The sequence below is a fragment of the Dermochelys coriacea genome, chromosome 6, assembly GCF_009764565.3.
Source record: "Dermochelys coriacea isolate rDerCor1 chromosome 6, rDerCor1.pri.v4, whole genome shotgun sequence".
Taxonomy (NCBI): Eukaryota; Metazoa; Chordata; order Testudines; family Dermochelyidae; genus Dermochelys; species Dermochelys coriacea.
Genome location: NC_050073.1, coordinates 43,629,435 through 43,657,390, shown reverse-complemented (window position 1 = coordinate 43,657,390; position 27,956 = coordinate 43,629,435). Strand labels below are relative to the sequence as shown.

The 27,956-nt window shown below is 41.4% G+C and overlaps 2 protein-coding genes across 12 annotated transcripts in view; one reads left to right on the top strand and one right to left on the bottom strand.

The window, feature by feature from the left end:
* NADSYN1 (NAD synthetase 1) overlaps nucleotides 1–699 on the bottom strand; it is a 28,572-nt gene extending 27,873 nt beyond the window's left edge. For 2 of the 4 annotated variants that reach the window (XR_006281922.1, XR_006281923.1), the window contains exon 1: nucleotides 520–699. Coding sequence is in view for 1 of the 4 variants with exons in the window: in XM_038405762.2 (XP_038261690.1) it covers nucleotides 520–604 (85 nt within the window). In the remaining 3 variants the exon portion in view is untranslated. The remainder of the gene's footprint in view (nucleotides 1–519) is intronic. The other 2 variants (XR_006281921.1, XM_038405762.2) reach the window with 2 other exon arrangements.
* On the top strand, nucleotides 620–27,158 carry DHCR7 (7-dehydrocholesterol reductase). 8 transcript variants are annotated; one of them, XM_043516106.1, is made up of 8 exons: nucleotides 620–907; nucleotides 15,409–15,509; nucleotides 16,813–17,035; nucleotides 18,941–19,031; nucleotides 19,603–19,816; nucleotides 20,207–20,411; nucleotides 23,138–23,269; nucleotides 25,617–27,158. In XM_043516106.1, exons 1-8 carry the CDS (start codon nucleotides 830–832, stop codon nucleotides 26,079–26,081), a joined length of 1,509 nt encoding a protein of 502 aa, XP_043372041.1. In that variant the 5' UTR covers nucleotides 620–829; the 3' UTR covers nucleotides 26,082–27,158. The 8 variants fall into 8 exon arrangements, with proteins under 8 accessions (XP_043372041.1, XP_043372043.1, XP_043372042.1 ...); XM_043516108.1 differs by having other exon boundaries at nucleotides 787–875; XM_043516107.1 differs by having other exon boundaries at nucleotides 788–920.
* The last annotated feature ends 798 nt before the right edge of the window (nucleotides 27,159–27,956 follow it).

Genomic DNA, 27,956 nt, shown 5'->3' with positions numbered 1-27,956 from the left:
TAGTCAGGAAGGGATTGGGCCTTCATCTTCACTCTTCTTCCAAGCAGCACCCCTCTCCTTTCTTCCCATTCTTCCTTTCCCACTTTGAGCCAGAGTGGGTCAGCTGGCAGGACAATCTTAGGCTTTCCAGGTCCTCAGAGAAGTTCCTGGTGTCACTTTCCCATGGCTCTCTTCCCTGTCATGGGAAAGTGACAGGGAGCTACACTGGGGACCAAAAAGCCTAAAACTGTCAGCTGACCCACTCTGAATTAAAATGGGATTTTTTTTTTTTTTTGAGCCAATCAGGGCAACAACATCACCCCCTGCGCTGAGTTTAGCTGGACACCAGTGGGGCTCAGGAGTTCATGGACCGCCTGCATGGGGCTCAGTTCTCTCGTCGCCCCCCCCCCCCCCCACTTTGCACCCACTGCAGCTGCAGCCCCAAGAGCTTGAGAGAAATCTCCCTCCCCCTTGGCCAGGGAGTCACCGCTTCCCCGCTAGGTGACGGCTGAAGCCTTGCCCCTAACGTCCCGCACTTGCTTTTTACAATCCGTGCCAAATTGCCATCAAAATCTAGAGCCCACTGGTTGAGGGCACAGGCAGCCACTGTCACGGTCCTGCCCATGGCTGCCGCTCCTCCCCTGCAGCTGGCTGCCCGCGAAGCGGCTCCAGCCCGGCCAGCGCCAGCAGCAGCAGCACACTGCGCCAAGGCTAAGCGCTTCCGGCGGGGCTGACATTGTTTTCCTTCCTGCCGTCCCTCCCCCCACCCCGATCCGAGCACAGCCTCCAAGGGGCCCTGTCAGGCTGCCCGCGTCAGTTTCCAGCTCTCACGCCCTAGCAGCAGGCTGCAATGTTTGGGAAGGGATCTAAACACCGCAAGGGACTCCCGGCACATTGTATCGGGAGGGGAGGGAGCGTTCATGAAAACGTTTGTATTCATAGTAGGTTTTAGTAAGACTTTTTTTAAAATGGCCCATTCCAACCGCTTTGGGTCTAAACTATCTCTAGGGGCCCCGTTAAAACAGGCAAGCTTTTGCTTGATTTACCAATCCATATAATATTTGGGACTGTGCCATGCATTCAGTGTATACAAGGTAGTGTTGGCACCTTAGAGACTAACAAATTTATTTGAGGGTAAGCTTTCGTGAGCTACAGCTCTGTAGCTCCTCTGTACAGCTCCTTTGCTTTTTGCGAATACAGACTAACACGGCTGCTACTCTGAAAAAGGTTCTGTTATAGAGCTTTTCAACTGAAAAAGCTTATGTTTTGTTATTTAAAATATAAGGTGTAAGGCACCTAAATGCTTTAGTGGTGGCCACTGACATATACATTTCTAACAAATAAAATGAAGGTGAAAAATTGAAAATACTAAGTCTAATCCTGCTCCCATTGTAATCAAAGACAGAAGTCCCCTTTGACTTCAGTGGGAACAGGATTGGATCCATTTTTTCTTTTGAGGCCCGTTGATTGGTGCTGAACATACCCAATTCTCACTAAGTTAAGTGGCAGTTGATATGGGTGTTCAGAAGATCACAGAATTATTAAACTTAATTGTACTCCTATCTCACACCTTGCTCTATGTACAGGTTTCAGAGTAGCAGCCATCTCTAAGGTGCCACAAGTACTCCTTTTCTTCTTGCTCTATGTAGTTTCTCACCCAGACAGTTTACATGACTAATTATTAGGTATTAAAGTGGTTTGTGCACTGAAGAATGCAGCCAAAATCCTGAGTGCGACTTCTTCTCCTGCTAGAATCTTTATTCATGCATTAACTATTTCTCAGCTATTGTAATTCCCTCACATATGGGCTCCCTGAGTCCATTGGGCCCAGAACACTGACAACACTACTCCATTGTCTTGTCCTTTAGCTTCTTTAATAGAGATGGACCCAAAGCAAAACCTAAGACCCAAATACTCTGGATTTTGGGGGCAATTCAAGATTCCAGAATTTTAGGGCTTAGGCCCAGACTAATTTTGTTGCTTCTAATCAGTCTCTCAGTCCAGTTGCCCTCTAGGTTTTCAAAGCCCCCACAGATCTCATTATCATCCACTCTTCTAGAGTTGGGAGTCACTCTGTGGGCTTGTCTACATGGTAGGGTAATGCACTTTCCGGGGGAGTGGTTTCTAAAATGCACTAATGTGTTGTGCATTAATTGATCTGTGTAAACCCTGCTGGTGTGTACTGAAGTTTCCATAGTATGTTGACAGGTTTCAGAGTAGCAGCCGTGTTAGTCTGTATTCGCAAAAACAAAAGGAGTACTTGTGGCACCTTAGAGACTAACCAATTTATTTGAGCATAAGCTTTCGTGAGCTACAGCTCACTTCATCGGATGCATTCGGTGGAAAATACATCCGATGAAGTGAGCTGTAGCTCACGAAAGCTTATGCTCAAATAAATTTGTTAGTCTCTAAGGTGCCACAAGTACTCCTTTTCTTTTTATAGTATGTTGAAGTGCACTAGGGAACTTTTTGTGTGTATCAGCAGGATCTGCACAGATCAATTAATTTGCAACTCATTAGTGCGCTTTAGAAATCACACCCTTGTAGAGTGTATTGCCCCCACCGTATAGATAAGCCTTACATTGTACTGTCCCATCTATCACTCCTCTCCTCTTAAAACCTTTGTGCCTCTTAGTGCTTGTTCCTCTAACCGCTATTTACATTGAATCAAGCTCTTAAGGTGGCCATTGTATTGTAATATGCCAACTCTGTGGATAGTAGGATTGTAGTGGCCATCAGCTCAACCCATCAAATCTGGAAGCAGCATCATTATGTAGTTCAAAAGTATAAACTCTGATTTTTTTTAGGTATGGGCTGATTATAAAGTTATGTTCATTTCATAGTTACAGTCCAGTGAAAAAATGGTATAGTTTGGTATGGTTTATGTTTTCATCTCACCCTTCATTTGATATGGAAGTAATCTTTCCTGGTTCCCTAGCTGAGTGACCTATTGAACACAACTTAGTTTGTAGTGGAAAAGACATTGTAGTGAGGCGGTGTGCTGTAGTCAATTACATAGGACACTAGAGAGGGACTCAGGGAACTGAGGTCTAATTGACTCTGCCTCTCACTTGTTATGTGACTTTGAAAAGTCACTTCACTTCTGTTTCCTCTCTCTCTTTTGTCAATTTAGATTCTGATCTAAACTCTTTGAGGCAGGGACATTCTCTGTGTGTTTGTACAGCCCCTAGCACACCTAGGTTCAGTTGGAACCTATACATGTTACTGTAATAATAACAACAATAATAATAGCAATGTAAACATTATTTTAAAAATATTTTACATTTATACGATGGTATGCATTCGCAAAGAATCTTAAGGCACTTTATAAATTACATACAAACAGTGTTGCCAAACCCAAGCACTCAAAAATCATGAATTGTGCCCCCAAAATCATTAGATTGCTGTAAAATCATAAGATTTTTTAAAATTAATAGTTTGGAGATCTTCATATTTGCCTTCTGAGGCTGAAAACTCTCCAGGTCACATTTTCAGACTTTTCTCTGCAACTATAAAGGCTAGAAACTTACTAGGATTTTTAATGAAAGCTGAGAATCTCATGCAATCACTTTAATCCAGAAGTTGTGACTTTAAGAAAAACACCAAATATCGCAGGGCTCATGATACAATTGCAAAAGTAGCAACAATGAAACTGCGCCACTGAAATGCAGCCAGTTCTAGGGTGGAGGGCAACAACTAACTAGCACACGGTATGCTGCACAACTGAGTGATTATGGGCAGTGGAAATTTTGGCCAGCTAGACTAGGATTTAGTGCTATGGGATCTTTAATCCACACAGAGCAGACACGACCTTGGATTTTGAAGGTTTGTTTAAATAATTCTGAATCAAATCTGCTATCCAATAGAATAAAGTAAAATATTTTGCAGGCTGAAAGAACATAGCAGCTTGCAAGGGACTCAGTGAAGCACAAAATGTCACGGATGAATACGGAAAACAGCAGCTTCTCTAGTCATCAATCTCTTATATGTGAAGATCAGCATTTTCAAAATGTCCATTAATGCTGGGCACCAGTTGGGTGCCCAAACTTAATGAACACTTCATAAAATGTAGGCCTTAGTCTCTCTGTGATTCAACTGGTTAATAATACCAATGTAGTTTTATGTTACTTTTTTTATTCATAGATACGTGTCTTGTGAGACTTTTTTAATGTTTGTAAATCACAGTGAGATTCTCAAATGGAAGGTGCTATAGATGTGCAAAGTATGATGACTTCAAAAATTAAATGGATTATTCCTGTAATCATTAACTTAAATTTTTGCACCACCATGCGCGGGCAAAGATCTCCGCTGCAGTCATAAATGGCTTAAAGAAAAGGAGTACTTGTGGCACCTTAGAGACTAACAAATTTATTAGAGCATAAGCTTTCGTGAGCTACAGCTCACTTCATCGGATGCATTTGGTGGAAAAACCAGAGGAGAGATTTATATACACACACAGAGAACATGAAACAATGGGTTTATCATACACACTGTAAGGAGAGTGATCACTTAAGATAAGCCATCACCAGCAGCAGGGGGGGGAAAGAAGGAAAACCTTTCATGGTGACAAGCAAGGTAGGCTAATTCCAGCAGTTAACAAGAATATCAGAGGAACAGTGAGGGGTGGGGTGGGGGGGAGAAATACCATGGGGAAATTACAGGTTTCAGAGTAGCAGCCCTGTTAGTCTGTATTCGCAAAAAGAAAAGGAGTACTTGTGGCACCTTAGAGACTAACAAATTTATTCTCTAAGGTGCCACAAGTACTCCTTTTCTTTTTGCGAATACAGACTAACACGGCTGCTACTCTGAAACCTGTGATTATGCAAGGCACTGAATTTAGCCGTATAGAGTGGAAATCTGTCAACTTCATGAATAAATTTGTTAGTCTCTAAGGTGCCACAAGTACTCCTTTTCTTCATGGGGAAATTGTTTTACTTTGTGTAATGACTCATCCATTCCCAGTCTCTATTCAAGCCTAAGTTAATTGTATCCAGTTTGCAAATTAATTCCAATTCAGCAGTCTCTCGTTGGAGTCTGTTTTTGAAGCTTTTTTGTTGAAGTATAGCCACTCTTAGGTCTGTGATCGAGTGACCAGAGAGATTGAAGTGTTCTCCTACTGGTTTTTGAATGTTATAATTCTTGACGTCTGATTTGTGTCCATTCATTCTTTTACTTAGAGACTGTCCAGTTTGGCCAATGTACATGGCAGAGGGGCATTGCTGGCACATGATGGCATATATCACATTGGTAGATGTGCAGGTGAACGAGCCTCTGATAGTGTGGCTGATGTGATTAGGCCCTATGATGGTATCCCCTGAATAGATATGTGGACAGAGTTGGCAACGGGCTTTGTTGCAAGGATAGGTTCCTGGGTTAGTGGTTCTGTTGTGTGGTATGTGGTGCCATCACTCTCACAGATCTTGGGAGACAGACCAGACCTTGCTTACAGACAGCCCCCCAATCTGAAGCAAATACTCACCAGCAACCACACACCATTCAGGGAATACCATCATAGGGCCTAATCACATCAGCCACACTATCAGAGGCTCGTTCACCTGCGCATCTACCAATGTGATACATGCCATCATGTGCCAGCAATGCCCCTCTGCCATGTACATTGGCCAAACTGGACAGTCTCTACGTAAAAGAATGAACGGACACAAATCAGACGTCAAGAATTATAACATTCAAAAACCAGTTGGAGAACACTTCAATCTCTCCGGTCACTCGATCACAGACCTAAGAGTGGCTATACTTCAACAAAAAAGCTTCAAAAACAGACTCCAACGAGAGACTGCTGAATTGGAATTAATTTGCAAACTGGATACAATTAACTTAGGCTTGAATAGAGACTGGGAATGGATGAGTCATTATACAAAGTAAAACTATTTCCCCATGTTATTTCTCCCCCCCACCCCACCCCCCCACTGTTCCTCCTATATTCTTGTTAAGTGCTGAAATTAGCCTACCTTGCTTGTCACCATGAAAGGTTTTCCTCCTCCCCCCCCCCCCTGCTGCTGGTGATGGCTTATCTTAAGCGATCACTCTCCTTACAGTGTGTATGATAAACCCATTGTTTCATGTTCTCTGTGTGTGTATATAAATCTCCCCTCTGTTTTTTCCACCAAATGCATCCGATGAAGTGAGCTGTAGCTCACGAAAGCTTATGCTCTAATAAATTCGTTAGTCTCTAAGGTGCCACAAGTACTCCTTTTCTTTTTGCGAATACAGACTAACACGGCTGCTACTCTGAAACCTATAAATGGCTTAGACGCAAATGCACTACTTCGAACTAACCTTGAGACTGCAGGTGATACAGTGCTCAGATTAAAAGATAAATAGTTCACTTTTTATCTATCTACATAGGTGCTGGAACTCGGAGTGCTGAATGTGCTGCTGGGATAGGGTTTACAGTTTGGTTCAATGGCTCTCAGCAGGCCCCCCTATCCCCCCGCTATACAAATTGCTCCAGCATCCCTGTCTGTCTAGATTTTTTTCTATAAAATATTCATAGGGTGGTGGTTGTCATGGTTATTTCATGAGCTCGCTGGTGGTTTGAAACAGTTGCACCAATCCAGCTGTGTAGCACCATGTGATGATTGAGAGAACATGCAGGTGATTGGACAGTTGCTTGAGTATGTAACTCCTGAGGGAGTGGCAAAGACTAAAAAGATCTTAACCAGCCTGAAGTAGCCTGATTTGTTGGTACTTTTAAGAGTTCAGCTGGGTAGAGCCACAAGCAAAGAAAGGGTAAGGAGTATTTATAGTATAATCGGATTTCTAATTGGAATAGAAACATATATTTGAAACAGATCAGAGTCAATGAGTAAATCTGATAATCAGTTGTATAAATCCTGTCTTAAGCAACCGTATGCATACACATGTTGCAAAATGTATTACTAGAGGTTCATAACGATAATGGATAGAATATGGTTAGAAAACATAGACAAAAATGAAAATTTGACCACCAAAAATGATTTTTGTTGTGATTTCTTCAACTTCTGTCTCAGATCAGTTTTCTGACCTGCGCTAGAAATGGGGTAGCTGTGGTCCTTTATAATGTGACCATTTTGTATTGCTGTTTATTTCTGAATTGGTGGCAGTCTGCTCCATATTGTGAAGCGGTTTTTGCAGCCTCCTTTCTCTGCCTTGCCTTTTAACAGCATCTTCCAATTCTGATAGAGAATTACAGCTTTTTTTTTTTGTAAAGCAGATACTCTGTTTGCAGAGTTAAATAAAGCAATTTGAGCAATATAGCAAGGGAATAAGAGACCTTTCTTACCCAACTGGTGTTGGAAAAGATGTGCTACATGGTCTTAGATTTCTACAGGGAAATTGGAAGAACATATGTTTATGCAACTTCTGTTTTAAATGTATATACAAACTAACCACTATGTAAAACAAACTTCATGCTTGCAGGAACTAATTGATTCTTGATCTGTTAAAGACTTATCTGCACATATACTTTATGGTTTTTGTTGTTCAATATTATGTTTGAAGCCATATTGGTCCTTAGGAGGGAAGGGAAAATAGCATTTAGCAAGACAGAGTGAAAGAAACTGGAAGGTTAAACTGTTGTGTAATAAATAGATAAGCTTTATGTAGGGTTGTTTTTTTGGGGGTGGGGGGGATTGTTGTATGATGTGCTAAACAATTCCTCTGCTTAATACATACAAGACTGGTGGCAAGTAACAATGGTTTCACTAATCATGGTTTTTAGTTAATCATCCATGATCCATTAATCTTTATTGAATGAGTCTCTTGCATATAGCTGCTATTTTCTTTCAACATGCAAAATAGTTTATAATATTCTATAGGAGAGCTGATTTGAGTCAGGGTTCATTTAAAAACAAAATCAATAAATAACTAAGGTCCTGTCTTATTTTTGTGAATTAAAGATCCCATCACACTTCATGCAAATGTCTTTTGTCAAAATTTCTCCCCCCTTTCAGTTTTGCAGCAATTTTTTTTTTTTTTTGCCCATTGTTGAAGGCTTCCGGCCATTCCAGAGGTGGTTGCATTTCAGTGGTGCTATACGTCATTTATAAAGCATTCTGATGAGACGGGCCTGAAGCAAACTTACAATCCTGAACCACAATGAAAATCACATTAACTATCATTATTTAAAATGACTTACATATTTTTTACTCTACGATCTTTGTGCCATTCCCATAATACAAAATCACAGTTTTGTGCTTATATAATAAATAGAGTAATTCTTTATAAAGATGAAAAATATTTTCAGAATTCTGGACATAAGAATATGATCCCTGTAGCCCAGCTCAGACTGAACAAATTTAGGCCTTGGCTACACTTGCGAGTTACAGCACAATAAAGGAGCCCCGGGCACACTAGCTCACTACCCGTCCACACTGGCAAGGCACGTAGAGCACTCTGACTCTGCGGAACCTATCCACTCAACAGAACCACTAACCCAGGAACCTATCCTTGCAACAAAGCCTGTTGCCAACTCTGTCCACATATCTATTCAGGGGACACCATCACAGGGCCTAATCACATCAGCCATACTATGAGAGGCTCGTTCACCTGCGCATCTACCAATGTGATATATGCCTTCATGTTCCAGCAATGCCCCTCTGCCATGTACATTGGTCAAACTGGACAGTCTCTACGTAAAAGAATAAATGGACACAAATCAGACGTCAAGAATTATAACATTCAAAAACCAGTCGGAGAACACTTCAATCTCTCTGGTCACACGATTACAGACCTGAGAGTGGCTATCCTTCAACAAAAAAACTTCAAAAACAGACTCCAATGAGAGACTGCTGAATCGGAATTAATTTGCAAACTGGATACAATTAATTTAGGCTTGAATAGAGACTGGGAGTGGATGAGTCATTACATAAAGTAAAACTATTTCCTCATGTTATTTCTCCCCCACCCCCCCTCTGTTCCTCAGACGTTCTTGTCAACTGCTGGAAATGGCCCACCTTGATTATCACTACAAAAGGTTTTCCTCCTTTCCCCCCTTCTTCCTGCTGGTAATAGTTCATCTTAAGTGATCACACTCCTTACAGTGTGTATGATAAAAACCCATTGTTTCATGTTCTCTGTGTGTGTATATAAAACTCCCCACTGTATTTTCCACTGAATGCATCCGATGAAGTGAGCTGTAGCTCATGAAAGCTTATGCTCAAATAAATTTGTTAGTCTCTAAGGTGCCACAAGTACTCCTTTTCTTTTTTTCAGGTAAACTGTGTGTTGGACAGTTTCAGGAGCATCATTTCTCAATAATGAGATTTCCTAACTCATTATTAGCATGGCTGGCTGGCTGCCTGTCGCACGAGTGTTTGTTTGTTTTTATTACCAGAGTTTGGTTGAAAATGTGGGACTTTTCTACATGGGAAAGTGAATTTAAACCCATATTGTTATATCTGTAAACCCCACCCATGTAGACACTTATTCCAGCGTAAGTAGGCTTGGCAGAATTAGATTTTAATTGTTTTATAATTTAAATGGTTAATATAGATGATTATTTTAAAGCATTTTTATATTTTTATCTATTTAAATTTTCAAAGTTGTGGGAAATTATGGGGGGTAAAACAATGGGGAAGTTAGACAACAATTATTTAATGGCAATAAATGTTGAGGTTTAATAATTTAAAGGTTTATAACAATTAAAACACAAATTGTCTATATCACATGTCAAAATATACAAAGTAAATATCCTTAAATCAAACTCTAATAGATTGTTAAATAACATTTTTCTTACTTTTTTTATCAGTAATTTTGATTATTATTAATGGAAATATTTTTTTTCATCAGTTTGTGTGTTTGTATGGTGAAATCATGTTTACTGACATATACCAATAAAATATAAGGCTAGGCCCTCCAAGCCTTAAATATAAAAATGTTGGGGGTTTGTTTTTTTTCAACTTAGCTTATATTGTCAGGAAAGGGGTTCAAGCCATACCGTAAAGAGCCACTCATATGAAATTAGACTGTCCATTCCCATTATACCAGAATAACTATGTCAGAAAAACTGGCAAGACTTTCCCATGTAGACTGTCGCTGAGATGTGTTAGCAGGTGGAGGGCTGGAGGCCAGTGAGAAGGCACGGCCCCACATCATGACTGCTCTGGATGTGTATGTCTCTCCTTTCTATCTGGTTTTCAAACTGTTTTTTGTGCTTTGGCAGTAGGTCAATTAGTCACATATCTGTGGATTATGGTGTTATTAATGATAGACTAGCTGGGTATGAGCATCACCCCAGACTTGCACACCCAGAATTCTTTGTTTTGGATCCAGGGAGAACCTAGGGTTAGATTTTAAAGGGCTTGGCACTCACAACTGGGGTCCAATTTTCAGAAGTGCTTCATTCCCATTAGAAAATCTGGTTATAAGTGCCCCAAAGAGTTCAGTACTAAATGGAAACTGAGCCCTTATGAAAATTCTGACCTTGGTGAACAGGTGTAAATGCTGTGGATCCAGCTCACCTACCCCCTTATATCTAGTCTGTGTTTCCGTTTCTACCGCTTGTTCTTATTGAGGAAGACTGACTGAAAGCATTGGTCACTTTCAGACTCAAACACCAAAAGGGAAATTCCAAAACTTATTTTTAAAATCTCATGACTTTTTAAAGATCATGATTATTTGGGGGCCTGACTCATGAGTTTTTAATCTTTGCAGTCGGAGGCACTGTCAAGATCACTAAAATAGGAAAGTGTATTTTTCTTCAGGGGCTGAATTGGTGACTATCAAGTTGTCTGATGCCCAGGGACTAGACCCTGCTAGCTAGTGAACTTCTCTACTTCTTCTTCAACCCCATTTGGTGGGGTCAGGAAACCATTTCTCTCAGGAAAGGATATTTACATCCTGTGACTTTGGTGGGCAATATACACCTGCAGATTCCTGGTTGTTTACTGTCCAGGAATCTGCAGGCACAGATACAAAACTTTGTATTATGGATATAATTTGGATCTAACTTTGTGTTATGGATGTAAAAACCTTTATTCTTAGGGTTGTGTGGTTTTTTCCTCATTACACCACTACAATTATATGAAGACACTTCTTGGGCACATTTGGTTCTCTAATAGGATTGCCAACTGTCTCATCCCAAAGACCCTTGCCCCACCTCTTCCTGAGCCCTCACCCCTGCTCACTCCATCCCCTCTCCCTCTGTTGCTTGCTCTCCCCCACCCTCACTCACTTTCACCGGGCTGAGGCAGGGGGTTTTGAGATGGTGTGATTTGTTTGTTTTAAATAAAGACTCAATCTCACCCCTTTAGGCTATGCCTATACTGCAAAGAAAGTTTATTAGAGCATAAGCTTTCGTGAGCTACAGCTCACTTCATCGGATGCATTTGGTGGAAAAAACAGAGGAGAGATTTATATACACACACAGAGAACATGAAACAATGGGTTTATCATACACACTGTAAGGAGAGTGATCACTTAAGATAAGCCATCACCAGCAGCAGGGGGGGGAAAGGAGGAAAACCTTTCATGATGACAAGCAAGGTAGGCTAATTCCAGCAGTTAACAAGAATATCAGAGGAACAGTGAGGGGTGGGGTGGGGGGGAGAAATACCATGGGGAAATAGTTTTACTTTGTGTAATGACTCATCCATTCCCAGTCTCTATTCAAGCCTAAGTTAATTGTATCCAGTTTGATAAACCCATTGTTTCATGTTCTCTGTGTGTGTATATAAATCTCTCCTCTGTTTTTTCCACCAAATGCATCCGATGAAGTGAGCTGTAGCTCACGAAAGCTTTTGCTCTAATAAATTTGTTAGTCTCTAAGGTGCCACAAGTACTCCTTTTCTTTTTGCGAATACAGACTAACACGGCTGCTACTCTGAAACCTGTCATTATGCAAGGCACTGAATTTAGCCGTATAGAGTGGAAATCTGTCAACTTCATGAAAAAACTTGCACAGATACAGACAGACATCATCTTCCTCTCCAAATGCAAACAGATGGACATCATACCGAAAGGACTGAAGGTAAAAAATCCATTACAATCTACATACCACACAGACTATGCTGACAGCTTGTGCCACACACTCTCAAAGAAACTGCGGAACCACCTGATCAACATCCTCTATAGCAAACAGGGAAAGATTAAGAATGAGCTCTCAAAACTGGATACTCTCATAAAGAACCAACCTTCCACACAAACTTCCTCGTGGCTGGACTTTACAAAAACTAGACAAGCCATTTACAACACACACTTTGCTTCTCTACAAAAGAAAAAGGACACTAAGCTATCTAAACTACTATATGCCACAAGGGGCCACAACAATGGTTCCCGTAACCCACCCAGCAATATTGTTAATCTATCCAACTATACTCTTAGCCCAGCAGAAGAATCTGTCCTATCTCGGGGCCTCTCCTTTTGCCCCTCCACCCCCACGAACATGATACAGTTCTGTGGTGACCTAGAATCCTATTTTCGACGTCTCAGACTCAAGGAATATTTCCAACACACCTCTGACCAATATATTAACCCACAGAGACCTTCCTGCCAACACTACAAAAAGAAGGATTCTGGGTGGACTCCTCCTGAAGGTCAAAACAGCAGCCTGGATTTCTACATAGAGTGCTTCCGCCGACGTGCACGAGCTGAAATTGTGGAAAAGCAGCATCGCTTACCCCATAACCTCAGCCATGCAGAACACAGTGCCATCCACAGCCTCAGAAACAACTCTGACATCATAATCAAAAAGGCTGACAAAGGAGGTGCTGTCGTCATCATGAATAGGTCGGAGTATGAACAAGAGGCTACTAGGCAGCTCTCCAACACCACTTTCTACAAGCCATTACCCTCTGATCCCACTGAGTTACCAAAAGAAACTACAGCATTTGCTCAAGAAACTGCCTGAAAAAGCACAAGAACAAATCCGCACAGACACACCCCTAGAACTCCGACCTGGGGTATTCTATCTGCTACCCAAGATCCATAAACCTGGAAATCCTGGACGCCCCATCATCTCAGGCATTGGCACCCTGACAGCAGGATTGTCTGGCTATGTAGACTCCCTCCTCAGGCCCTTCGTTACCAGCACTCCCAGCTATCTTCGAGACACCACTGACTTCCTGAGGAAACTACAGTCCATTGGTGATCTTCCTAAAAACACCATCCTAGCCATTATGGATGTAGAAGCCCTCTACACCAACATTCCACACAAAGATGGACTACAAGCCGTCAGGAACAGTATCCCCGATACTGTCACGGCTAACCTGGTGGCTGAACTTTGTGACTTTGTCCTCACCCATAACTATTTCACATTTGGTGACAATGTATACCTTCAAATCAGCGGCACTGCGATGGGTACCCGCATGGCCCCACAGTATGCCAACATTTTTATGGCTGACTTAGAACAACGCTTCCTCAGCTCTCGTCCCCTAATGCCCCTACTGTACTTGCGCTACATTGATGACATCTTCATCATCTGGACCCATGGAAAAGAAGCTCTTGAGGAATTCCACCATGATTTCAACAATTTCCATCCCACCATCAACCTCAGCCTGGACCAGTCCACACAAGAGATCCACTTCCTGGACACTACGGTGCTAATAAGCGATGGTCACATAACCACCACCCTATATCGGAAACCTACTGACCACTATTCCTACCTACATGCCTCTAGCTTTCATCCAGATCATACCACTCGATCCATTGTCTACAGCCAAGCTCTACGCTACAACCGCATTTGCTCCAACCCCTCAGACAGAGACAAACACCTACAAGATCTCTATCATGCATTCCTACAACTACAATACCCACCTGCTGAAGTGAAGAAACAGATTGACAGAGCCAGAAGAGTACCCAGAAGTCACCTACTACAGGACAGGCCCAACAAAGAAAATAACAGAACGCCACTAGCCATCACCTTCAGCCCCCAACTAAAACCTCTCCAACGCATCATCAAGGATCTACAACCTATCCTGAAGGACGACCCATCACTCTCACAGATCTTGGGAGACAGGCCAGTCCTTGCTTACAGACAGCCCCCCCCAATCTGAAGCAAATACTCACCAGCAACCACACACCACACAACAGAACCACTAACCCAGGAACCTATCCTTGCAACAAAGCCCGTTGCCAACTCTGTCCACATATCTATTCAGGGGATACCATCATAGGGCCTAATCACATCAGCCACACTATCAGAGGCTCGTTCACCTGCGCATCTACCAATGTGATATATGCCATCATGTGCCAGCAATGCCCCTCTGCCATGTACATTGGCCAAACTGGACAGCCTCTACGTAAAAGAATGAATGGACACAAATCAGACGTCAAGAATTATAACATTCAAAAACCAGTTGGAGAACACTTCAATCTCTCTGGTCACTCGATTACAGACCTAAGAGTGGCTATCCTTCCTTCAACAAAAAAGCTTCAAAAACAGACTCCAACGAGAGACTGCTGAATTGGAATTAATTTGCAAACTGGATACAATTAACTTAGGCTTGAATAGAGACTGGGAATGGATGAGTCATTACACAAAATAAAACTATTTCCCCATGGTATTTCTCCCCCCCACCCCACCCCCCACTGTTCCTCTGATATTCTTGTTAACTGCTGGAATTAGCCTACCTTGCTTGTCACCATGAAAGGTTTTCCTCCTTTTCCCCCCCCTGCTGCTGGTGATGGCTTATCTTAAGTGTTCACTCTCCTTACAGTGTGTATGATAAACCCATTGTTTCATGTTCTCTGTGTGTGTGTATATAAATCTCTCCTCTGTTTTTTCCACCAAATGCATCCGATGAAGTGAGCTGTAGCTCACGAAAGCTTATGCTCTAATAAATTTGTTAGTCTCTAAGGTGCCATAAGTACTCCTTTTCTTTTTGCGAATACAGACTAACAGGGCTGCTACTCTGAAACCTGCAAAGAAAGTGTGTTCTTCAACTCAGGTTAAAATTGCAGTGAAGACATTGCTCTGCTTTTAACAAAGGCTAGCAACTCAATTTAAATCCTAGAGGGGAGACGTGGTTGAACTCACAAAGAGACTAAATATCAAGGTAAAGAAAACCAAGCAGTATAAACCTCTTTAGTTGGGAGGGGTGGAGGGAGGCAGAACCCTTTCAGGCAATCTCTGCAAGGCACTAAAAAAAACCCAAGTGTGTGTGTTTGTCGGAGGTGGTGCGCAGTTAAGGTACAATCCCAATCTAATTTTCCCTTTGCAGGTCATTTTTAACAATGTTCCCACGTATTATACAGTGTTAATAAAGATTTTGGATTGGGCAATAAGTTTTACAGGGCCCCTTGGCATCAACAATATCTTAGGTTACCATCTTATATGTAGGAAAATGTAAGGTTTTTTTGTTTGTTTTTAATCAGAGTCCAGATGCCTGATACAATTCAAGATTATCAGAAATTTCATTTATAAAGGATAATGCAAAACTAATTGTTGGGGGGACCAGATGGTATAACACAATGTAATCCTCTTTCATGTAGGATCCAATGGCAGCCTTTCCCGAAGGAAAATCTGAAGAAAGGAAACATAAGAACATCCCAAATGGTTCTGGAGAATCTCGAGGCCAATGGGGAAGAGCCTGGTGAGAGAGGCTTGTTACACTGACTGAACAGACTCCAAATGTGATACTACCCCAATATTCAAAAGACTAGGGCCCCTCAATAAACAAAGGCTGCACCAGCCTTCAGTTTAGATTTACAATTTGAATGATCTAAACACAATGTATCTGAAGTACAGCTTGACTTCAGACTTGCTATTGGGAGTTATTAGATGGTTTATATCCTTCAGCCCACCCACCCTAAGGGAGTCTTTGTGGGTTACCCTACCAGTTCATCACAGCTTCAGCTCAGAACAAGCAAATTCATAACAAGTATTGTCCAGATCAGGGGTCTTTGATCTGGAGTTTCCAGAAGCAGGTAATTTAATATACAGTGGGTCTCTCTCCCAAGGGTGTATCTTCAAAAAGTTTGCTTTGGAAGGGAGAATTTGTATTCCCCTCACTTTGAAGTACTTCCTAGGAAATCCGCTTCACACATATTGTTCCAAAAAAGACTGTTGAACTTCCTCCTCCCTCCTGAAGACTGCATTAATCTTGTGCTCTGGCTAAAGAAGTTCCATCCAATCTCACAATCGGACATAAACATTTGTGTTTCTCCTACAAGGTACTCTGGAGGTATTAACCCTAATTCAGTAAGGTTTAACTTAAGTCAGTAAATTCATTCAGGATATTGTCAGTCTGTCACAGTGCCAACTTTATAGCTTTTAGCCTAGTGGTTCCCACCCTCACCCTGGGATGTGGGAGCCCCATGTTCAATTTCCATCCCACCCCCTCTGCCAGAGTGAGAGAAGTGAGTGACCCCTGTTCAAATCCTCGCTGAGTGCTCTGACAACTGAGCTACGGAATGTGCTAATGTAGGTTTCTCCCATTAAAGCTGTTCCATTGTGGATTAAATAATTAGACCTCAAACCACCTTTTTGGGATGGAAAGTTGTGAACTGGGCACAGAGACACAAAAATGACTTGCCCAAGGTCACACAGCGAGTCTGTGGTAGAATCAGGAATTTGAAGCTGAGTCTCCTATGTTTCAGCCCAGTGCCTTAAACACAAGCTCAGCCTTCACCTCCTGGGCTTGGCAACAAATGGTTACTTCCTGAGAGCACTTCACAAACTGTACAACCTGTTCCTGCTTGCTCTCTTCAGACTTCTGTTTTTACCATAGTAGTTTCTGTGCTGTATACTTTTGCTAACGTGCAAATGAACTTATGCTTTACAAAGCAGTACATTTTAGTGTAACTGACAAACTCTAAAATTGAAACTCGATGGGAACAGACCCGCTGTTTCAATGCAAAATTCCCTTCAGAAGATAACCCATGTCTCTGTTACAGGGAAGTAGACTGGTTTTCCTTGGCCAGCGTCCTCTTCCTGCTTACGTTTTCTCCATTCATCGTATATTACTTTATAATGTCGTGTGATCAGTACCATTGCTCTCTGATGGACCCCATCGTTGATGTGCTCATGGGGAATTCCCATCTCTCCAACATCTGGAACAAGACACCTTCCCTGAACTGGAAAGCTGCCAACATCTATATATTTTGGGTCACTTTCCAGGTAAATCTTTCAGTTTCTGTATTACAGACTGAAGTCAGATAATTACTCCACATATTTGATCCAGGTATGTGTTGCTTATCTCCTCTCATGACTACTTTTCTAGTGAACCCTATTATGTGAAAAGGATATAAGAAGTAAATTAACCATCTTAAATGAATATAGTTTCTGACATCCAAATAGATCTTAAGTACTTGGCAAAGTGTAACGCACATTGGCTTGTTTTACCGTCACTGTAGTTTGGATATCACTTATGCCACACATGTGATGGAAGCCTTCTATAAGGGGCAGCATTCCTCCCCAATCTAATTCCACACCCTGTGGAACACTGGGGTCAGTACTGACTGACTCGGGGAAGGATAACACCAAGTGAATCACTAATATCACTTCCTGCAGAATGTGAATTTTTAAAAAATAGAATATCTTATCCAAGTACAGACTCAGCCCCTCTGTCAAGAACTGACAAGATCACAGCTTGAGGCATTATGACTGCACTGCAATGTAATGCGCTCTGATGGGGGTTATACAAGATAACTGGGTGATGGCAGGTGGATTTAAATCAAGGTGATTTAAATCACCTAGTGGAATCAGTCTAAATCATTGACTTTAATCAACTTCTCCATTTGTACTTCAGTTATCTTGTAAAGAAAGGCGCGTTCTCTTTGATGAAACCATTATAACACGTTGATTTACAACTAAATAGAGCCGTTCATTAGATTTGGTACACTTTTTTGCTAATTAGGACGGTACATTATAACATACATTTTCTGAAACAATTATATAGCTTAATAGTTTCAGATTGTTAATTGTACATTTTTACTATGTTAGCTAATGGTGAATGATATATTGGTTATTTACTAGCCAATTCATTCTTTGCTTATGATTTGTGTCAAGCTGCATTAGGATGGTAACTGGAATTTAATGAAGCACACAAAACAGCATATACAATTTACTTTTATTAAAACAACCTGAAATATTTTGGATACATAAACTTCTCTTATCAAAACATGTTTTACATTTACAACTACAGTATAGTAAGGTTAGGCCCTAACATATGTTGTATTAAGTTCAGATTTTATTTTAACAGGTCTATTTTAAAAAAAGAAAAACTTATTGTCATTTAAATAACAAAACCAAAAATCTGATTTTTAAATAAAAAAATCAATTTTTTTTTCAAAAAAACAACAATTTTTATCCACCAGACCAGGTAAAGTGAGCTTAAAGGATCACAGACAAGTTAAAAATCAAGCTTCACAATTTTGTGCATTACCCATAGTTCTCACTTGGGCATAATCCCAGGAGCTTCTATAGCTGTTTAAGTAAAGGCTAAGTAAATATTTCAGGATTTGGCTGTTGTGGTAGTAGACCATTGCTATGCTTAGATTACTAAAATTGAGCTGCTTTTACATCTAATATACTTGTAATGTTGTATGCAGTTCTTTCTTTCTCTCTTTATTGTACTTTATTTTCTCATCCTCTTCAGTGAAAGTAGGTTAGTTTCAGCTTTGCTTATAGTCCGCTCCTAATCACTTCAGGTTCTTATCCATTAACACATGATTGCAAATACTGAAGAAAAATATTTATTTAAAAATATTCTTCCAATTTTTTCCTCTAATTTCCTGGAAACAGTTCTATTGTATTAGCTTTTATAAAATATTATTTAGGATAAATTTGATATAGTTTTAATTGTATACAAAAATTCAATTCTGCAAGGAATTTTGGTTTATGACATTTAAAGTGAATTGGCCTTTTGATGGGTCTGCATATCTGCATTTTCAATATTGGGGTCTTTTATAAGTTAATATTTATGCACAGCGTGTGTGTGTGCGTGTGTATATATAATATATAGGTATTCAATATTTTATGCCCTGCCAATTTTTTATTATTCTTACATTCTTTGCAATGTAGGTGATGTTATATATATTAGTTCCTGATTTCTGCCACAAGTTTCTACCTGGATATGTAGGAGGAGTACAAGAAGGCGCTCTGACCCCTGCTGGTAAGGGTTTTGTTTTTTTCCTTGGCACATACAATGTATATTTCCTTTTAAATGACAGTACCTCCATTAGATCTCTTACCTGCTATAGTTAATTGAATCTTCCAAATATATATCTGGATTATTATAGAAGTGGGAAATATAGACAAACACTCCCATAATGTACTTTAGAGACTTAGGTTGTGTGAAAACTACACACTTCCTTGTGTTTGCTGGGATTTTACTTTGAGCTATTTAACTTCACTTAAGAAACATGTTTCCCTGCCCACCCCCCTTCCCCTTTCTGAAGTCAAGAGCAGGCCTAGGCAGCTATGTTGATGATGACACTAGAATGTCATCAGGTCTTCATTCGTTTGAAGGATGGAAGCCATAATAAGACTTGAGTGTTTGGGAGAAGATCTTTCAGTGCTTCAGGAGGAGCAAAGAGGCCAATGGAAAGACTCATTTTCATAATGGGCAATGGATCTGCACTCCTGGATAGGGCTACGCCCAGAGCTAATAAAAGGCATATTCCCTTTATACCTAATTCATGCAGTATCAGAGAATGTTGAACAATTTACCTCTTCCTCTTTAGGCACAGTAAATAAGTATGAAATCAATGGACTCCAAGCCTGGATCATTACCCATGCTCTCTGGTTTGCAAATGCTTACTACTTCCATTGGTTCTCACCCACCATCATTTTTGACAACTGGATTCCTCTCCTATGGTGTGCTAATATTCTGGGATATGCAGCTTCCACATTTGCAATGATTAAAAGCTACTTTTTTCCCAGTAACCCCAATGACTGGTATGTTGCTGTTAATACTCATATAGTGCAGTGTTATGGAGAACTTTGACGTGTGAACATTGAATCTTCTTCAGTACAGTGATAAAAAAAAATGCATTTTTTACTAATATCTTAATCTGGCTAGAAAATGGTAGGACTGGTCAAAAGAAATATCAAAACTAAACTAGGAAGATCTTAGAGTCAGAACTTACCTTTATAATATACTACCTTAATTGTATCAACTTGTATCATCTTAATAATTACTTGGTTTTATATATTAACACACCTTCAGTTCACAAAATGACAGTAGTTCATGTATTGGAAAATTAACTGAAACCTATATTCAAACTTAATTTGCTACAGTTGCATGTGAATGTATTACCTTTACAATTTTTTTTTATTCCTTTTTAGCAAATTTACTGGCAATTTATTTTATGACTATATGATGGGGATTGAATTTAACCCTCGAATAGGGAAGTGGTTTGATTTCAAGCTATTCTTCAATGGCCGGCCTGGTATTGTAGCCTGGACTCTAATTAACCTCTCCTATGCTGCCAAACAACAGGAACTGTATGGTCAGGTGACCAACTCAATGATCCTTGTCAATGTCCTACAGGTAAGTATGGAATGGTGGAATTAAACCTGGTTGAAAACTATGGATATTAAAATAGACTAAATTCTCATGATAAAATTGAATGTACATTTATTTCTTGTGGCACCTTAGAGACTAACAAATTTATTTGAGCATAAGCTTTCGTGAGCTACAGCTCACTTCATCAGATGTATTTTCCACCAAATGCATCCGATGAAGTGAGCTGTAGCTCACGAAAGCTTATGCTCAAATAAATTTTAGTCTCTAAGGTGCCACAAGTACTCCTTTTTCTTTTTTGCGAATACAGACTAACACGGCTGCTACTCTGAAACCTGTCATTTATTTCTTGTTGACATAGAATAACCTTGGCCATGATCATGCTTTGGGACCTGCTAGCATGGGCTTTTACACTCATGCAGAGTCCCACAGAAATCAGTGGCACAACGATGTCTACATCTGCAGAACTTGATGCAGGATCAGGGACCTATTTAATCTAAGAAATACATATGTCTTTCAGTCTATATTCTAGAAACAGGCCTGATACCGTTTCCTTTGGACTCTGACAGAATTCCAGTTGACTTAAATGGGATCAAGGTTGGGGCCACATGTCCCTTCCCCCTCCTTTCTCCCCTAAAACCACTGTTTTAGGCTCCATGCTGGGACGGTGGAGACACTGCACCTTCCCAGCATGGAGCATAAAACAGTGGCAGTGGCTGCTAAAAAATTTTGTTAGTTAAATGTTTCTGTGTAGATGTTTACACCTGTGGAACTGCAAAATCCCTTTAAAAAGAACAGGAGTACTTGTGGCACCTTAGAGACTAACAAATTTATTAGAGCATAAGCTTTTGTGGGCTACAGCCCACTTCACTGGATGCATAGAATGGAACATATAGTAAGGAGAGAGAGAGAGAGAGAGAGATACATACAGAGAACATGAAAAAGTGGAGTAAGAGGCTAATTAAGATGAGCTATTATCAGCAGGAGAAAAAAAACGTTTGTAATGATAATCAAGATAGCCCATTTAGACAGTTGACAAGAAGGTGTGAGGATACTTAACATGGGGAAATAGATTCTTGGCATGACTCTTTGTATCCAAATGATTAACTCATTTTTAAAAAATATTCTCTGCTTTGTTTATAATCTGTGAGCCAAAAAAAAAATCTCAAGACTTCCAGATTTATTTGATTTATTTAATCAAAAAGTACACTTTTTTAAAAAAAAATAAGGTTAATAATTTGGATTTATTGAATGAGGACTGATATTGGCTGATAACAGCTAGAATCCCAGCCTTTTGCAGGCACAGAACTTTTTCAATTTAAAAAAAACTTGCTATCATTTTCAGCCATGTGGCACCAAAGATGTTAGAATGGCTTGGGAGCCTAAGATCATCACATGACTTTTTGAGTAAGATAGCTAGCGATAAAATAGAGGTTCCTAGGGGTTTGGAAGAGGCGTAGGCAGGAACTGGAACAGAGAGGAGACAAAGGCATGAGGTTGACCAAAATAAAAGATGAGCACATACCAAAAGAGAACGGCCAGGAGACTAAGGGCTAGTCTACACTACCGCACTACATCGGCACAGCTTCACCAATGTAGCTGTGTCGCTCTAGTGCATCTGGTGAAGACACACTGTGCTGACAGGAGAGCGCTCTCCCATTGACATAATTACTCCACCTCAATGAGAGGCAGAAGCTATGTTGGTGGGAGAGCGTAGGTGGGAGAGCTTTAAGCCGATGTAACATACATTGCTCAGAGGGGGTGGCTTATTCATACCCCTGAATGATGTAACTTACATCGATTTAAGCAGTAGTGTAGACAAGCCCTGAGGCTTTGAAAGCTGTTGGTCCTGGGCATGTGAATCAAGACCACTGGACCAGAATAATTTATTCTGGTCCATTTCGGGGAATAAGAAGATGGGTTAAAGACCAGGAAGTCACTCCATCTCCTGCTGTGGCTGCTGACTGTCCTGCTGTGACCAGGGTATGTTGAAATCTCTGTCAGGCAAAAGCTGACAAACTAGATAAAAAGAAAAGGAGTATCGGTGGCACCTTAGAGACTAACAAATTTATTAGAGCATAAGCTTTCGTGAGCTACAGCTCACTGAGCTGTAGCTCACGAAAGCTTATGCTCTAATAAATTTGTTAGTCTCTAAGGTGCCACCGATACTCCTTTTCTTTTTGCGAATACAGACTAACACGGCTGCTACTCTGAAACCTGTGATTAAACTAGATAAAGGATCTCATTTAAAACAACACAAACAAAGTCAAAGACTAACACTCATATGTGTCTTGAAGTGCACCACTGTGCCTTTGTGTACATTACATTAGTACTGGATCTCATGATCAGATGATCAACATTACCTAGGTACAGTGAGATGTCTAAAGGGTGTCTGTGGGTTTAAGCTGGTTTTGTTTGCCTGCAGACATCACATTCCATTCCACAGCAGGGCTGTGCTGTTACTATGGTCTGTCTAGAATGGGTTGGCCCTAGTAAGTAATAAGCTAGGAATTTTAGCATTGGTTTAGCAGTCACCTTGAAAGTACTGAATTCAAATTATACATGTGCGCATTAGTACAATTTTGGTAATATTTTAAAAAATACTCCTGTTTTGCCATTGTAAAAATGCAGAAAGCTTATCAGGCTGTTGATAAAACCAGCAGCCTGATCCTAGTACAGTGAGACTGGGTGACTATGACAGATGTTTTAATAGCAACAGAGCACTGTTCTAAGCATAAGACATTTATTTCCAGGGTATTTATGTATTGGACTTCTTCTGGAATGAAGCTTGGTATTTGAAAACTATTGATATCTGCCATGATCATTTTGGATGGTACCTGGGCTGGGGAGACTGCGTTTGGCTGCCTTACCTCTATACTCTGCAGGTAAAAATACAATTGTATTGAGAATAGCATTTTCATGGAAGCAGAACAAGTTAAAAGTAAATATAGAAATCCTAAAAATGTGTTTCCCTAGCAGCATCACTAGCATCCTAAATAATTGGCTTCTAAGTAAACTTAGTTGAGTAATGTAATAGATAGCTAACAATAGTGGTTCCAACCATTCCTTTGCTAGACGTCTTGTGACACAACAGTGTACAATCCAGATTAATGAGTAGCTATGTCACCCCTGCTCGGTAACCTGGGGTGCCCTTTACAATGCCTTGCTGCTCACAAACAGCCTCCAGAATGTAATTAATTTATTCCCAGCTATGACTTGGGTCTTACCAGACTTAAAAATTACCACAAGGTAACCCCAACACATTCCCAGTCCCAGATCTTCCCCCAGAAATGTATGTCCTGTACTGGATAGTACAGATATATTGAGCCTGTTATTCCTTTAAGGGAATAATATGCATGCACACAAATTGTTACCCCAAATGGCATTTCTCGGACACTTCAACTTGAACACACTGGATTAGATAAAACAAGTGTATTAAGTTAATTAACAACAGAGAGAGAGATTTTGAGTACAAATAATGAGGCATAAGAGTCAGAAATTGTTACAGGAAAAATTAAGATAAAATGCCTCCTGATGCCTTACTTAACTTTGCTTTAAATCTAATGTAGTTTGTTTTCTCACCACATGCTTTCAGCAGTTTTACTCACCAAACTCTTCAGGTCAGGACCCCTCCCACAGAGCCCATGATGAGCAGAGGGAGAGAGGGGTGCCTTGGGATGTTTGTCCCTTCTTTTTATAGTTTGTCACCCTCTTGGAAAAACATTTCCAGCTGAGACCCAGGAGCCAAAGAGTCTGTGTGGAAGGATATTCCCTGCTTTTTTTTCCCACCTGCTTGAATTTCCTTGTCTTCCCTTCCTGTTTGAGGACTCTATTTACTGCTTAAATGCAAATTAAGTCGCACACATTTCTTTGTTTAGGACAGACTTGTTTGCCAACTTTTGCTTGGGCAGGGCTGTGGGGTTTGAAACGTGTTAATAACAACAACAACATACAGGGGAATCTTATAACTTCACATGCAGTGTTCCCACACATATTTTAACAGGACAGTGCTGACCAGTAAATTATGAGTTTTCATATGGTACCTTACAAGGCACGCTTTGAACAAAGGTGATTACAATAGTGTGTAGGGTGTGAATACAGGGGTGTATTCTGTCACACCCCTCCATTGGGATGATTTAGTGCAGGGGTGGGCAAACTTTTTGGCCCAAAGGCCACATCTGGGAATAGAAATTGTATGGCGGGCCATGAATGCTAACAAAATTGGGGTTGGGGTGCGGGAGGGGGTGAGGCTTTGATTGAGGGGTGTGGGCTCCAGGGCGGGGCCATAAATAAGGAGTTCAGGATGCAGCAGGGGGCTCCGGACTGGGGTGAGAGAGTCGGGGGGGTGAGGGCTCCTGTTGGGGGGGTGGGCTCTGGACTGGGGATGAGGAGTTTGGGGTGTAGGATGGTGCTCTGGGCTGGGACTGAGGGGTTTGGAGGGTGGGAGGGGGAATCAGGGCTGGGGCAGGGGGTTGGGATATGGGGAGAGGCACTTACCTCAAGTGGCTTCCCTGAAGCAGCGGCATGTCCCTTTTCTGGCTCCTATGCGGAGGCACAGCCAGGCGGCTCCGAGTGCTGCCCCATCCGCAGGCACCGCCCCTGCAGCTCCCATTGGAGCACCGCGTGCCATTGGAGGCCGTAGGAGCTGGAGGGAGGCCATGCCGCGGCTTCTGGGAGCTGCATGGAGTAGACCCTGACCCTGCACCCCAGCTGGAGCGCCAGAGCAGGGCAAGCTCTAGACGCCACCATCAGGAGTTCACAGGCCGGCTTTAAATGGCTCTTGGGCCTTCGTTTGCCCACCCCTGATTTAGTGGATAAGGACCCCGTTGTGTCTTATTATTTCTGGATTGTAAAGATCACTGGTGCCATCCAAGATTGAGCTGAATGCCATGATAGCAGAGTACAGCGGGCAGGCTGCTTGCTGCTTGAGCCTTTAGTGCTGTACATACGAGTTGTTCCTACAGCCACCTACAATGCCATCACAGTGAAAGAAATGGGTGGTTTTCTAAGAACCACCTGTGGCTTTACCTGGAGAGATGGCCATACATTTGTAGTGTGGGTCTGGGGTCTTGCAAGTTTCCCTTCTCACACTGATCCTTTTCTCTACCTGGGTCCCCGTTTGCTTAGAGAAGTAGTCTAGCATCCTCCAGGCAAAGGGGGTGCCACTCAGCTTGGGGGAAACATTTGTTTACAGAAATTCACTGAAACCTCTAACTCTTCCTCACTCCACAGGGTTTATATTTGGTTTACCATCCTGTACAGCTCTCAACAGCTAGTGCAATTGGGATCCTGCTTTTGGGGCTGGTTGGCTATTATATCTTCAGGATGACCAACCACCAAAAAGATCTCTTCCGTCGCACAGATGCACACTGTGAGATCTGGGGTAAGAAGCCAGAATATATTGAATGCTCCTACACGTCAGTGGATGGGACCAAATACTACAGCAAGCTGATGACTTCAGGATTCTGGGGAGTGGCGCGCCATTTTAATTACACAGGTGACCTGATGGGCTCCCTGGCATACTGCTTGACTTGTGGCTTTGAGCACATCCTGCCGTATTTCTACATCATTTACATGACCATTCTGCTGACCCACCGCTGCATCAGGGATGAACACCGTTGCTCCAGCAAATACGGCAAGGAGTGGAAGCGCTACACTACTGCAGTTCCTTACCGACTAATACCAGGAGTATTTTAAGACTGAGAGTTCCAGACAAAACATATCCCTTTTGGAGGACAGTGGTGTTCACACACTCTCTGCTTGACACCAGCAAAAACTCTTTCCAGTTTTCTGTAAAACATCTTGTGGGGGAGAAAGCGTGGTTTGAAGAATAACTCTTCAACACGTTCCCAGTAGCTATTTAGAACATTGTAGCACTAAAATGGCCGGCTCTCCAAATAAGACAGAAATTAAAGATTGAAGAACTTTTGTTATAATCTAGCTCCTGAAATGTTCTTTCCCACACTGTGTAGCTTTATATGAAAAGGATGAAGGCGTGTGTGTAGCAGGGGAGGAATATTGGGCAAGATCCTCAGCAGTTATAGACAGACATCGCTGGAACTAGGCCTATAGAGACGCCAATATGCAGCAGTGGAGGGTGTAGCCCAGATGTTCCTATTTTAGTCAGGCACAGTTTGCTTGCAATGTGAATTAGTGTCTAAACAAATATTTGATAATGGGAAACAGTTTTTTTTCCACTGCAGGTGAGAGACTTGAATCTTTATCACTTGTGACCAAAATCATATCTGTAAGTGGACATGACAATGGAGGCTTCAGGAGGGGGAGCGGGGAAAGAGATGCTATTAAATACATTTTTAAAACAATGAATATGTTTTTTTTTCCCCCCCTTCGGCCCTGACTTTCTGAGCATCCCCTCCTCCATTGGACTACCTCTTACTGCATGAACAATATCACCCACTATGGAATAGAGCTGTTCAGAGAGTGGATACAGTCCTTGCCCTACCAGTATATGCCCTATAAAAGGCAAAGATAGATACATTATGCAAGCAAAAGTGATCAAGCCAATAAGCAATGTCTTGTCAGATAAAACTGTGGTGGTTGCGTGTACATTAAATACTAAGTTCTCCACTTACATGAACAGTTAACTCATACAATAAACAAACAAATACATGACTTAGTCAATTAGGTTCTTGAAGGCATCAAAAAATAAATGAATCTTGGTGAGGGATTTAAATAAGGAGAGATGGCTTTGCAATCTGGTGTAGAGGAGAGACTGAAAAAGTGATAATAAAAATTATTGTTGTGAAATATTAAGTCATTAAACTTGCCTGTGTTTTTACTGATGTTTACAGTGGGAGGTGGGGTTGCTCCATAGCTGCCACCTTAGGGCCAAGCTTGTTATTATGGGCACTCCCTGCCTTAGTCCATAAATTTTAGGCCATCTGCTGGGCATAGGGGAAGCTTGGCATCAGTCTAAACACTTGAGTAACAAAACTCAGAACTGGCTGTCAACGCCTTTAAATGAAGAAAACAATCAAAGGAAAGTGCTTAGTTTCAGCATTGGAAGGCAAGGCCTTGGCCTGGATCAAAGCTAGCACTGAAGCACTCCTCCTCTGTCACCCAGCTCCGCTGCTGAGAAGAGACAGTCAAGTGTTTTTAACTGGCCCAATAGCTCTTGATCTGTCAGTATTTCCTCTAGGCCTATTTCCTCTAGGACTATCTTGTTGGTAGCCTGATTCAGTTTTCCTTGATGAGGGAGTATTAGGGCAATGATACCTCTAGCAAGGGGCAAAGACAACGTGAGAGACCCCCATCACACCCTCCCACCCACAGAATGACCCCAAGGGCCCAATCTCAGCCCCTTATCCTGGGAAAAGAAGTCTGCATTCTGGTATTGAGTACCCTGTCAGTTTCTCACAGGAAAGGCACATAGTTGCAGTGCCAAATTCCACCAAATAATGTGAGAATTCATGTCCTTCATCACTTGCAACCATTTATTGCATATATATATTGTCTGTTATTAGGGAGCCTCTAAGGGTATGTCTACACTATGAAATTAGACCCAATTTATAGAAGTCGGTTTTTTAGAAATTTTTATATAGTCGATTGTGT

What these genes read in the sequence shown, in the direction of transcription:
- DHCR7 (XM_043516106.1), top strand. Translation starts at nt 830, where the DNA reads ATGTTTGGGAAGGGATCTAAACACCGCAAGGGACTCCCGGCACATTGT. An exon ending in TATTTTGGGTCACTTTCCAG is followed by an intron (nt 17,036 to 18,940) that starts GTAAATCTTTCA and finishes TTTGCAATGTAG; the next exon opens with GTGATGTTATATATATTAGT. An exon ending in TCCTTGTCAATGTCCTACAG is followed by an intron (nt 20,412 to 23,137) that starts GTAAGTATGGAA and finishes ATTTATTTCCAG; the next exon opens with GGTATTTATGTATTGGACTT.